Source organism: Xenopus tropicalis, chromosome 2 (genome assembly GCF_000004195.4).
Source record: "Xenopus tropicalis strain Nigerian chromosome 2, UCB_Xtro_10.0, whole genome shotgun sequence".
Lineage (NCBI taxonomy): Eukaryota > Metazoa > Chordata > Amphibia > Anura > Pipidae > Xenopus > Xenopus tropicalis.
Window position 1 is genome coordinate 10,764,061 of NC_030678.2, and position 12,576 is coordinate 10,776,636.

General features: G+C 46.8%; 1 protein-coding gene across 1 annotated transcript in view; it reads right to left on the bottom strand.

The window, feature by feature from the left end:
- bace2 (beta-secretase 2) overlaps positions 1 to 12,576 on the bottom strand; it is a 45,451-nt gene that overhangs the window by 2,645 nt on the left and 30,230 nt on the right. Inside the window, 6 exon segments of the mRNA NM_001142118.1 lie at positions 5,661 to 5,829; positions 5,973 to 6,122; positions 6,931 to 7,032; positions 7,478 to 7,612; positions 7,788 to 7,916; positions 8,608 to 8,824. Coding sequence (NP_001135590.1) covers positions 5,661 to 5,829; positions 5,973 to 6,122; positions 6,931 to 7,032; positions 7,478 to 7,612; positions 7,788 to 7,916; positions 8,608 to 8,824 — 902 coding nt within the window.

Here is a 12,576-nt window from a genome sequence, read left to right on the forward strand (position 1 = left end):
GGAGTAAGAAAGGTTGGGGACCCCTGCCTTACAGCTTCTGGCACATACATGGCACAACCACCCACTGGCACATACATGGCACATCCACGGCACATCCACCCACTGGCACATACACGGCACATCCACCCACTGGCACATACACGGCACATTCAACCACTGGCACATACATGGCACATTAACCTACTGGCACATACACAGCACATCCAACTACTGGCACATACACGGCACATCCACCCACTGGCACATACACGGCACATTAACCTACTGGCACATACACGGCACATCCACCCACTGGCACATACACGGCACATCCAACTACTGGCACATACACGGCACATCCAACTACTGGCACATACACGGCACATCCACCCACTGGCACATACATGGCACATCCAACTACTGGCACATACACGGCACATTCACCCACTGGCACATACACGGCACATTCACCCACTGGCACATACACGGCACATTCACCCACTGGCACATACATGGCACATCCACCCACTGGCACATACACGGCACATCCATGGCACATCCAGCTACTGGCACATACATGGCACATCCACCCACTGGCACATACATGGCACATCCACGGCACATCCACCCACTGGCACATACACGGCACATCCAGCTACTGGCACATACACGGCACATCCACCCACTGGCACATACATGGCACATTCACCCACTGGCACATACACGGCACATCCACCCACTGGCACATACATGGCACATTCACCCACTGGCACATACACGGCACATCCACCCACTGCCACATACACGGCACATCCACCCACTGCCACATACACGGCACATCCACCCACTGGCACATACACGGCACATCCACCCACTGGCACATACACGGCACATCCACCCACTGGCACATACACGGCACATCCACCCACTGGCACATACACGGCACATCCACCCACTGGCACATACACGGCACATCCACCCACTGGCACATACACGGCACATCCACCCACTGGCACATACACGGCACATTCACCCACTGCCACATACACGGCACATTCACCCACTGCCACATACACGGCACATTCACCCACTGGCACATACACGGCACATAATGGATTATGCTTGGCTTTCCAAGTCTTTTCCTCTACACTGACTGTTTTCCAGTCTAAGTGCATTTTCCTCCTTGATTTTCCCTGATTCCTGTGCCCTGCCCATGTCTTCCATGACTTGTGTGCCCTCTCCCCCTCCCTGTCCCTTATCTCTGTGCCCTTATGCTTCATCTGCAACCTCCTCTTCCTCCCTCCCACAATCTGACCTGGGTATTCACCGCACATGGAATAACCCTGCTCTTTACTTTGTAGCCAACACATAAAGGTTATAATGTTATCAATACAGTGCAAAGCAAACTCTCCTGCCACCAATCCCTGTAATTCAGCCTGAATGTTTCATACAGTGTTTGCGGATATGTTTGTTTAGTGGGTGTTGGATTCTTAAATATTCACTCGTTAGAGTAATAGCCTGCAGGAAAATGAAGCAACACATATACCTTCCCACAGGAACAGGCCTTTTTGAAGAGTCACGAATCCCAAATTTGTTCCTGCTGAATTGTGCTTAGTACAGGGGAATCCCTATGTGCCATAGTTTTATGGTATCTCTCTTTACAGCCTATGAGCAAACTTAGGGGGCTGTTCCTGCTGAATTGTGCTTAGTACAGGGGAATCCCTATGTGCCATAGTTTTATGGTATCTCTCTGTACAGCCTATGAGCAAACTTAGGGGGCTGTTCCTGCTGAATTGTGCTTAGTACAGGGGAATCCCTATGTGCCATAGTTTTATGGTATCTCTCTTTACAGCCTATGAGCAAACTTAGGGGGCTGTTCCTGCTGAATTGTGCTTAGTACAGGGGAATCCCTATGCTGCCGTAGTTTTATGGTATCTCTCTTTACAGCCTATGAGCAAACTTAGGGGGCTGTTCCTGCTGAATTGTGCTTAGTACAGGGGAATCCCTATGTGCCATAGTTTTATGGTATCTCTCTGTACAGGCTATGAGCAAACTTAGGGGGCTGTTCCTGCTGAATTGTGCTTAGTACAGGGGAATCCCTATGTGCCATAGTTTTATGGTATCTCTCTGTACAGGCTATGAGCAAACTTAGGGGGCTGTTCCTGCTGAATTGTGCTTAGTACAGGGGAATCCCTATGTGCAATAGTTTTATGCTATCTCTCTGTACAGGCTATGAGCAAACTTAGGAGGCTGTTCCTGCTGAATTGTGCTTAGTACAGGGGAATCCCTATGTGCCATAGTTTTATGGTATCTCTCTGTACAGGCTATGAGCAAACTTAGGAGGCTGTTCCTGCTGAATTGTGCTTAGTACAGGGGAATCCCTATGTGCCATAGTTTTATGGTATCTCTCTGTAGACGCTAAGAACACATCTACAAGGCAATAAAACTTAATAAGTATGACCAGACCACACTCCTTTCTAGATTCCTGTAGAAGATAACACTACAGAAGGTCTATGGGAGGCAATACACAACTATATAATAAAAGAAAAATAATTATATGTTCAATTAAAAAAAAAAAAAAGATTACAGGCCTCATTCATGAAGCACAGGGCAGGCTTATGCCTTTGGATGCGAACTACGGGGCAAATTACAGAGTGCAAAAAACATGGCACTTTGCAACAACCTGCATCTTCCTATGAATGTCTGTGTTTGGCACATTATATGATTTATGATCATACAACATTATATTATATATCAATCCTTTCAGGCGAAACACAAGGGGATTTGAAGATCTACAGTGTTCAGTACATTGATTTTAGCCACATTCCTATGGCAGGGGATCTAATATCCAGAAACAGAAAAACCCGGAATATGGCATTGCTGTTTCCCATAGTGTTGTCTATAAACCAACAATTCTACATTATTGTCTGGCTGCTAATAGTGATGCTTGCACTAGGAGCTCTATTAGCTAGCACACTGTAAATGAGGGCACAACAAACCCATTACCTTTTTATTACAGGTATGGGATCCTTTATCCGGAAACCCGTTATCCAGAAAGCTCTGAATTACGGAAACCCGTCTCCCATAAACTCCATTTTAATTAAATAATTTAGAATTTTAAAACTGATTCCCTTTTCTCTGTAATAATAAAACAGTACCTGTACTTGATCCCAACTAAGATATAATTACCCCTTATTGGGGGCAGAACAGCCCTATTGGGTTTATTTAATGGTTAAATGATTCCCTTTTCTCTGTAATAATAAAACAGTACCTGTACTTGATCCCAACTAAGATATAATTACCCCTTATTGGGGGCAGAACAGCCCTATTGGGTTTATTTCATGGTTAAATGATTCCCTTTTCTCTGTAATAATAAAACAGTACCTGTACTTGATCCCAACTAAGATATAATTAATCCTTATTGGGGCAGAACAGTCCTATTGGGTTTAATTAATGTTTTACTGATTTTTTAGTAGACTTAAGGTATAGAGATCCAAATTACGGAACAACCCCTTATCCGGAATACCCTTGGTCCCCAACATTCTGGATTACGGGTCCTATACCTGTATTTAAATTATTTATGACAAAAAGAAAATCCAAGGTCCCAATCATTTTAAAATTTTGAAACAGTACCGACAGCTTCCACTAGAGGTCTCCAAAGTGCTCCCAATCACATAATGAACTCTGGCACCGCCACAGCCATTCCACCCCGCTCCTTATACACCAGAATGAGCCCAATTGGTGCAGGAATATACTCCCAAATCAGTTGGGAAGCAGGGCATGAAGGTCTATTATTACTATTATTACTATAAATACTACTATTCCCACCCACCCTCTGCCACCAACAATTCCAGTCCCGCCCCACAGGCCCAATCCCACCCTACTATAGGCACTGGCTGCCCAATCAACAGGCAAATCTCCAAATCTGTGTTGTTAAAATCAGATGAATGGTTGTGTTGCCTGGGGCAGTGACCCTGCCAAGCCCTAAAATCCTGCTCTGATCAAAGGAAAAGGCTATAATTGTTGTTTGGCCACTTCTTGAATGACAAAGTAAGCCCTTCATGATGAATATGTACATGGCTCTTAAAAACATCTTTACTCTACACCGGGGCCTGGGGGGGCACAGTGACTGCAGCCAAATGTTACTGGTCTCTTAAGGTGGCCATACACGCACCGATATTATCGTACGAAACCTCGTTTCGTACGATAATCGGTGCGTGTATGGTATGTCAGCGAGCCGACCGATGTCGCAGGAAGCTGCTGAAATCGGTCGGCTCGTCGATCGGCCAGGTTAGAAAATTTTGATCGGGCGCCATAGAAGGCGCCTGACCAAAATTCTCCCTTCAGAGCTGAATCGGCAGAAGGAGGTAGAAATCCTATTGTTTCTACCTCCTTACCTGCCGATTCAGCCCTGAATGGTGTGTGGCGGATCTGACGATGTTTCGTGCGACCGATGGTCGTACGAAACATCGTCGGATCGCCACGTGTATGGCCAGCTTTACTCACACAGAGAGTGAGTACACTGAATTTTGCTTTGCCCACACCCAGGAAACTGTCCCACATAATATAAAACTATGGCACATAGGGATTCCCCTGTACTAAGCACAATTCAGCAGGAACAGCCCCCTAAGTTTGCTCATAGCCTGTACAGAGAGAAACCATAAAACTATGGCACATAGGGATTCCCCTGTACTAAGCACAATTCAGCAGGAACAGCCCCCTAAGTCTGCTCATAGCCTGTACAGAGAGATACCATAAAACTATGGCACATAGGGATTCCCCTGTACTAAGCACAATTCAGCAGGAACAGCCCCCTAAGTTTGCTCATAGCCTGTACAGAGAGATACCATAAAACTATGGCAGCATAGGGATTCCCCTGTACTAAGCACAATTCAGCAGGAACAGCCCCCTAAGTTTGCTCATAGCCTGTACAGAGAGATACCATAAAACTATGGCAGCATAGGGATTCCCCTGTACTAAGCACAATTCAGCAGGAACAGCCCCCTAAGTTTGCTCATAGCCTGTACAGAGAGAAACCATAAAACTATGGCACATAGGGATTCCCCTGTACTAAGCACAATTCAGCAGGAACAGTCCCCTAAGTTTGCTCATAGCCTGTACAGAGAGAAACCATAAAACTATGGCACATAGGGATTCCCCTGTACTAAGCACAATTCAGCAGGAACAGCCCCCTAAGTTTGCTCATAGCCTGTACAGAGAGAAACCATAAAACTATGGCACATAGGGATTCCCCTGTACTAAGCACAGTTCAGCAGGAACAGCCCCCTAAGTTTGCTCATAGCCTGTACAGAGAGATACCATAAAACTATGGCACATAGGGATTCCCCTGTACTAAGCACAATTCAGCAGGAACAGCCCCCTAAGTTTGCTCATAGCCTGTACAGAGAGATACCATAAAACTATGGCACATAGGGATTCCCCTGTACTAAGCACAATTGAGCAGGAACAGCCCCCTAAGTTTGCTCATTCCCCTGTACTTGCTCAGGTTTGGCAGGAATGTTCCTTCTATTTACATTTAATAACGGGCCGATTCTAGTTTAATCCTGTACAACGACTGTGACTCGGTTCCCTTTTGACATTATCTGATTTCCACCTACACCTTCTCCCTACAAGAGCTGTGAGTGCCTTAGTTCTCGCCAGTCCGGTTCCACGTTCCCTACCTGCGCAGCTGCTGACGGCGAAGCCAACTCGCTTCTCGGCTCTGTCGAAGATGACATAAAAGCCTTCCATTACCGTGGCCCCGATCACCAAAGCGCTGGCCGACTGGGAGATCCCAAAGCGGAAGCAGTTCAGACTCTCCTGGAAGGTCAACACGGACTGGATATAGAGCTGAGGGGAAGGAATAGACCAATCAAAATGCGGGGGTGGCTGGGTGAGATGCCCAGGGCTACATCTAGATATAAACACTGATACAATAAAAATAACATATGATAGATCCGTATTAAAGGGGAAATACCCAACCAAGTGCCAACCTGAGGTTTCAGAGTTAGACGGAAAGATCGGCTGCTGTTGGTATCCCTTAGATAGATGGAGATATCTGGGAAGTAGTTCCACGGGTCTTGAGTCTTATCCCAACAGGCAAGCTGCAGGCCGGCCCAGAACTCGGCATTAAAATTCTGTATCTGCAGAGGAAAACAGGCAGGTTATTATATAATAGAGATAAATCATACCTACGTACGGGGTATACTTCCCCTTTAAAGCAGGACAGACAGGGGCTGGGAAAGTCCATTAAGTATCATAGGGGCTGCAAATTTCATTCTTGTATGGGGACATATGGGCCAATCAGGAGGTGATTAACCAGCTAAACAGTGCTCAAAAGTGTCCGTCATAAAAAAAATCCCCCACCCCTCCCAATTACGTGGAACAATCCTGTCTGGGCTGCCAGGTATTTCTCAACAGGATGCAAAATATTTCCGCAAGATTAGATAGAGAAATACAACAGAAACACTCAAATGGGACAGATATTTCAGCAAAACATTCTGTTATGTGCAGATACCATTATTTACTGGATTTCTGAGTATCACTCATGTATTATAAGGGATACTGTACCCCCTACTGTAAATGATAAGGATATTAGCAGTCACTGAGGGGTTCTGTGCCCCCCATATAAAGGCACAAGGCTGCAGGCTGAGTTATACAGGGAACTCTGAGTATCACTCATGTATTATAAGGGATAATGTACCCCCTACTGTAAATGATAAGGATATTAGCAGTCACTGAGGGGTTCTGTGCCCATATAAAGGCACAAGGCTGCAGGCTGAGTTATACAGGGAACTCTGAGTATCACTCATGTATTATAAGGGATAATGTACCCCCTACTGTAAATGATAAGGATATTAGCAGTCACCGAGGGGTTCTGTGCCCATATATGCAGGCTGAGAGACATTTCATACAAGCTGACTACCCCAGATTACTAGGGTTTAAACATACCAGAGAGGTCTGTACAATGGCATCCACCATGGCATTAAAGACCTTGTCAGGAAGGCGCAACAGAGTTGTTCCACTATCCACGATGGCTTTATCAGAGTTGTACTGGAAAAACCAAAAGGTAAGCATTGATTTAAGTCAGGGGAGGGGGGTAATACAGGCAAGTGGGCAGAAGGGGCGCAAGTGCCTGGACTAGGTGTAGGCAAAAGAGGTAAGTGCCTAATGCTCCCCCAACCACTGCCCCCTAGCCACGTGCCTCTTCTGCCTACCCCTAGTTCCAGCCATGATCATTACCACAGGAAGTGACAAGAGATTGGGACCCAAGAGCTTGCCATCAGCACGTCCCAGAGTGACGTTTTATCATTCCCTTGTGTATAAATAGCCACATAGGAGCTTTACCTGGGTAATATCACTGTAAGGGCATTATTTAGCAGGCATGGAGTCTGCAGATGTCCAGATATTAGAAGGGTATCCATGAATACAGAGCACCCACTGAACAACATAATAATCATAGTCCCCCCCATATAATGTTATAAAGGCGCCACGGTACCACTGTGCAGTCCAGGTTTAGGTTCTGACCGCCAACTTCAAACTTCAGCACTTCAACCTGATAGTACCACTCCTCTGTAATGGGGGTGTACCAGATGTCCCCTTGGTACAAGCTCGGCTCAATGCCGCCCAGAACCTGGAAGCAGAAGGAGAGACTAGTTGAGCAGGTCGGCAGTCGGATCACATCTCTGGCCTGGGACTGGGAGCCCTGACCGGAAGGGAAGATGTGTGTGACCCATTTGTGGGGAGAATCCATGGTTCATTGATTTACTGCCGACACTGAATGAAGTAGCTACACGTATGATACTCACCAGGCTGCCCGCGTTGATGCCAATGCCAGGAGAGGGCTGGCCCGCCCCACACATCTGCATGGAGAATATATTGGGAATGTTCTCTTGTTGAACCAGGGAATCGAAGAATGGTTCCACGGAGCTTGAGGGCTGGGAGAAGCACATATCATCTGTATTTATGGGCACTGACAAACTCCCACACTCCCAACCACTTATTTCCATGTGCCCGGATGGTCAAAAATCTGCACATTCTACAGTTATCCCTGCTGACTGGTAAAGTCAACCAGGAATTATACTAGATCCCTCGGCGAATGTTTCATTCAAGTGTGGAAATGGTACGAGCCATCATGGCTACTCCCACTCATATTAATAAGCACATAAGCAGAAAGTGCCGTGTACTAAACTAGAGAACAGCTTCACTTCACCATTTAGATTGCAAGCTCTACTGGGCAGGGACCTCCATCCTCTTTGATTCTTAACTTATTGCAACTGTACCTTGTATTTATTGTTATACTTTGAATTTATCTATTATTATTGTAATAACCCCCTGTTTTATTAATCTGTTCTGCTGTACAGCACTGCGTACATAATTATATATATATATACACATACATACATACTTCTCTTCTATGTCTTGCGTTTCATCAGATTCGCCCAATTTCTGTAGCTATAGTTTTACTCTACAAAAGCAGCAGTGCCAAAAAGCACTGACTTCACTTTAATGACTTCCCTCTGCCCTGCAAATATGGCCTCCCAGAATCAGAGCTGGGCCCCCTGGTCTATAACGTTACACTGAAGCCAATATATATGTGTTTCAGCATTATGTAAGAAATAAAAATACCTTTGCCAAAGTGCTGTATGCCAGGCCTAGGATCCCTTGCCAGTTGATGTTGGGCAGAAAGAAGTTCTCAGACTGAAAGATCGAAGCGATGTTGATCAGGAACGTGCCATTCACTCCTTTGGGCATGGAGATCACATCCTTCCCGAGCAGCCCGGTCCAGCTGCCTTGTGTGTATCTAACTGTCACTTGTGTATTTAGGGGCTCATACGATGTCGACCTGCAAAAGGAGAAAGGGAGGATCATTTCATATCTGTGTTTCTGAGAAATCCAGCCTGTCAGAGAAATAATGTTTAGTGCAATCCTAACTGGCCTTCAGGTACCTCCAGGGGTACCCAGGGCACAAATAAGCACTCACCCCAAATCCCCCCCTAACTGGCCTTCAGGCTGGGCCCCCTTAGCCCATAACAAGGTTACAGATATATAGAAACATTGGGGTAACAGTCACCCTGCTATAGTTCCAGGGGTACCCAGGGCACAAATAAGCACTCACCCCAAATCCCCCCCTAACTGGCCTTCAGGCTGGGCCCCCTTAGCCCATAACAAGGTTACAGATATATAGAAACATTGGGGTAACAGTCACCCCGCTATAGTTCCAGGGGTACCCAGGGCACAAATAAGCACTCACCCCAAATCCCCCCCTAACTGGCCTTCAGGCTGGGCCCCCTTAGCCCATAACAAGGTTACAGATATATAGAAACATTGGGGTAACAGTCACCCCGCTATAGTTCCAGGGGTACCCAGGGCACAAATAAGCACTCACCCCAAATCCCCCCCTAACTGGCCTTCAGGCTGGGCCCCCTTAGCCCATAACAAGGTTACAGATATATATAGAAACATTGGGGTAACAGTCACCCTGCTATAGTTCCAGGGGTACCCAGGGCACAAATAAGCACTCACCCCAAATCCCCCCCCTAACTGGCCTTCAGGCTGGGCCCCCTTAGCCCATAACAAGATTATAGATATATAGAAACATTGGGGTAACAGTCACCCTGCTATAGTTCCAGGGGTACCCAGGGCACAAATAAGCACTCACCCCAAATCCCCCCCTAACTGGCCTTCAGGCTGGGCCCCCTTAGCCCATAACAAGGTTACAGATTTATAGAAACATTGGGGTAACAGTCACCCTGCTATAGTTCCAGGGGTACCGAGGGCACAAATAAGCACTCACCCCAAATCCCCCCCCTAACTGGCCTTCAGGCTGGGCCCCCTTAGCCCATAACAAGGTTATAGATATATAGAAACATTGGGGTAACAGTCACCCTGCTATAGTTCCAGGGGTACCCAGGGCACAAATAAGCACTCACCCCAAATCCCCCCCTAACTGGCCTTCAGGCTGGGCCCCCTTAGCCCATAACAAGGTTACAGATATATATAGAAACATTGGGGTAACAGTCACCCTGCTATAGTTCCAGGGGTACCCAGGGCACAAATAAGCACTCACCCCAAATCCCCCCCCTAACTGGCCTTCAGGCTGGGCCCCCTTAGCCCATAACAAGGTTACAGATATATAGAAACATTGGGGTAACAGTCACCCTGCTATAGTTCCAGGGGTACCCAGGGCACAAATAAGCACTCACCCCAAATCCCCCCCTAACTGGCCTTCAGGCTGGGCCCCCTTAGCCCATAACAAGGTTACAGATATATAGAAACATTGGGGTAACAGTCACCCTGTTGGGGCAATACATAGAGCAATGTGCCTGGCCTATGCATGTGTATTAGTTACTGAGACCCAACCAGTTCTGTGACATTCCACAATGAGCTCCAATGAGGCTGCAGGCAGGGAGCAAAACATGATGAAGTGAAAGTAAACAGCAGAAAACAAGTAAAAACAAGGACTCAGACCGTTGGCTTTTCCAGCACAGAATCCTATCGCTCACAGTTTCACAGCAGCGGCCGAGAGAAACATCCCGGAGCCCCATTCGTACATCAGTCTCAATATTAGGCCAGCATTGGGGCAATTTTACTGACTAACCAGATTTCTCATAGAGTTTAACAGGCAAAAGTGTTGGCACAGGTGGATTTCAGCGTAAGGCAGGAATGCCGAGCGTAATTGCCAAATATTTGCAGTTCCTTAAAACAACACTAGGGGGCAGTGGGTTGACACTGGGATAAATGCAGTGTATGCAGCTCTGGAGAATGGAATGGAGAAATAATAGAAAAAAAAATAGAAAAAGAAGGAAATATCTGAAAGACTGGGAAGAAACTCTGTTTCTTTCCAAATTCCAAAATCATACAGGTAGGTTAACTGACTCCTAATAGATTTGTCCCTATTGTGTGTGACTGTAATGGGGACTTTAGACTGTCAGCTCCACTGGGGCAGGGACTGATGGGAATGTCAGCGCTATATAAACAAAGGATAATCACAATACAGTCATTAAGGCACAGGATTCCTTGTTTATGGCACTAATAGCAATGGCCTCTATTTTACAAGAAGGCTGACCCCCCCCCCCCCCCCCCACAACAAAGGGGAGATAAAGCCACAAGTCTTGGGAAAGTCACAGTAACAACATGCCACATGGAAGCCCAGGCTAAAGGGCAAATACAAGTCTACAAAAGTTTAGAAATTAAGTCAGGCATTGTCCAATGACACAGGAGCCTGGGGGGGGGGGGCAATATAATGGAAATGAGAATCCTCCCAACTGATCAGAAGCAGCACAATATGTTCCCTCAGCAACATCGCCACCCACAGAGGAATTCCACTTGCAGGTTTCATGTGTGGCCCCTCGTACGCTACACATTCATTCAGCCTGGGGTCTGCTCAGCCATATACAGTATATAGTATATATAGTATATTGGCCTCTTTATGGGTCTACTCTGAATGTCCGTGGTGTTTGTGCATAACTTATCTGCAGCCCCAGGCTGTACAGGGTCATCATGGGCCCCTCTTAAGGTCCCCATACACGTGAAGATTTGTTCGTTTGGTGATGTCGCCAAGCGAGCGGATCTTCACCCGATATCCCCCACCTACGGGCGGCCGATATCAGGGAACGTGTAGGCTAATTCGATCGCTTGGCCCTGGGGCCAACGATGGAATTATAATGAAGGGTATAGGCACAGTCGGTTTGGGGACTGGCCGCATCAACGAGCCGATGCAGTCCCCGATCTGACTAGAATTTTTAACCTGCCCGATTGATATCTGCCCGATTTCAGGCCAGATATCGGTCGGGCAGGCCCGTAGGTAGTGCCCCTACATGGGCCGATTAGCTGCTGAATCAGTCTAAGGGACCCATATCGGCAGTTAGAATCGGCCCGTGTATGGGGACCTTTAGGCCTCAGCCACTTGCACAAATAGTGTTTCAGGCACACTGCCCCAATAAAACAACAGCATTAGAACAGGCAATTAGCGCTCCGCCAAGCTGCCCCAGAGCATCTGCCTGCCCCTGACCTGCCTGCCCCTGACCTGCCTGCCCCTGACCTGCCTGCCCCTGACCTGCCTGCCCCTGACCTGCCTGCAGATCACTGAAATACACAGTCTGAAGCCCAAACACCACCAAATAGTCACAGAACTTATATATGTAGGAACAGAAACAAAAGTGATAGATAAGGTCGGGACTGGTGGAGGCCCCAGAGCCCTTCTTTACAGCCCATAATATCCTTATCTCCCCTGTAACAAGCAAATAGCAGACTTGCAGGCTTCTCCCACTGACAACTACTCCCTATTTCTGCTTTCATCTCTCCATTTGGAGAATTCCATGAATATTTTATTACTCCCTGCTGCCCTGTGTATACACCCTATCCATGCCCCCCGCCCTGTAGAACCATACATCTCCCTATATATTTATTATATACACCCTGTCCATGCCCCCTGCCCTGTAGAACCATACATCTCCCTATATATTTATTTTATACACCCTGTCTATACCCCCTGCCCTGTAGAACCATACATCTCCCTATATATTTATTTTATACACCCTGTCTATACCCCCTGCCCTGTAGAACCATACATCTCCCTATATATTTATTTTATAC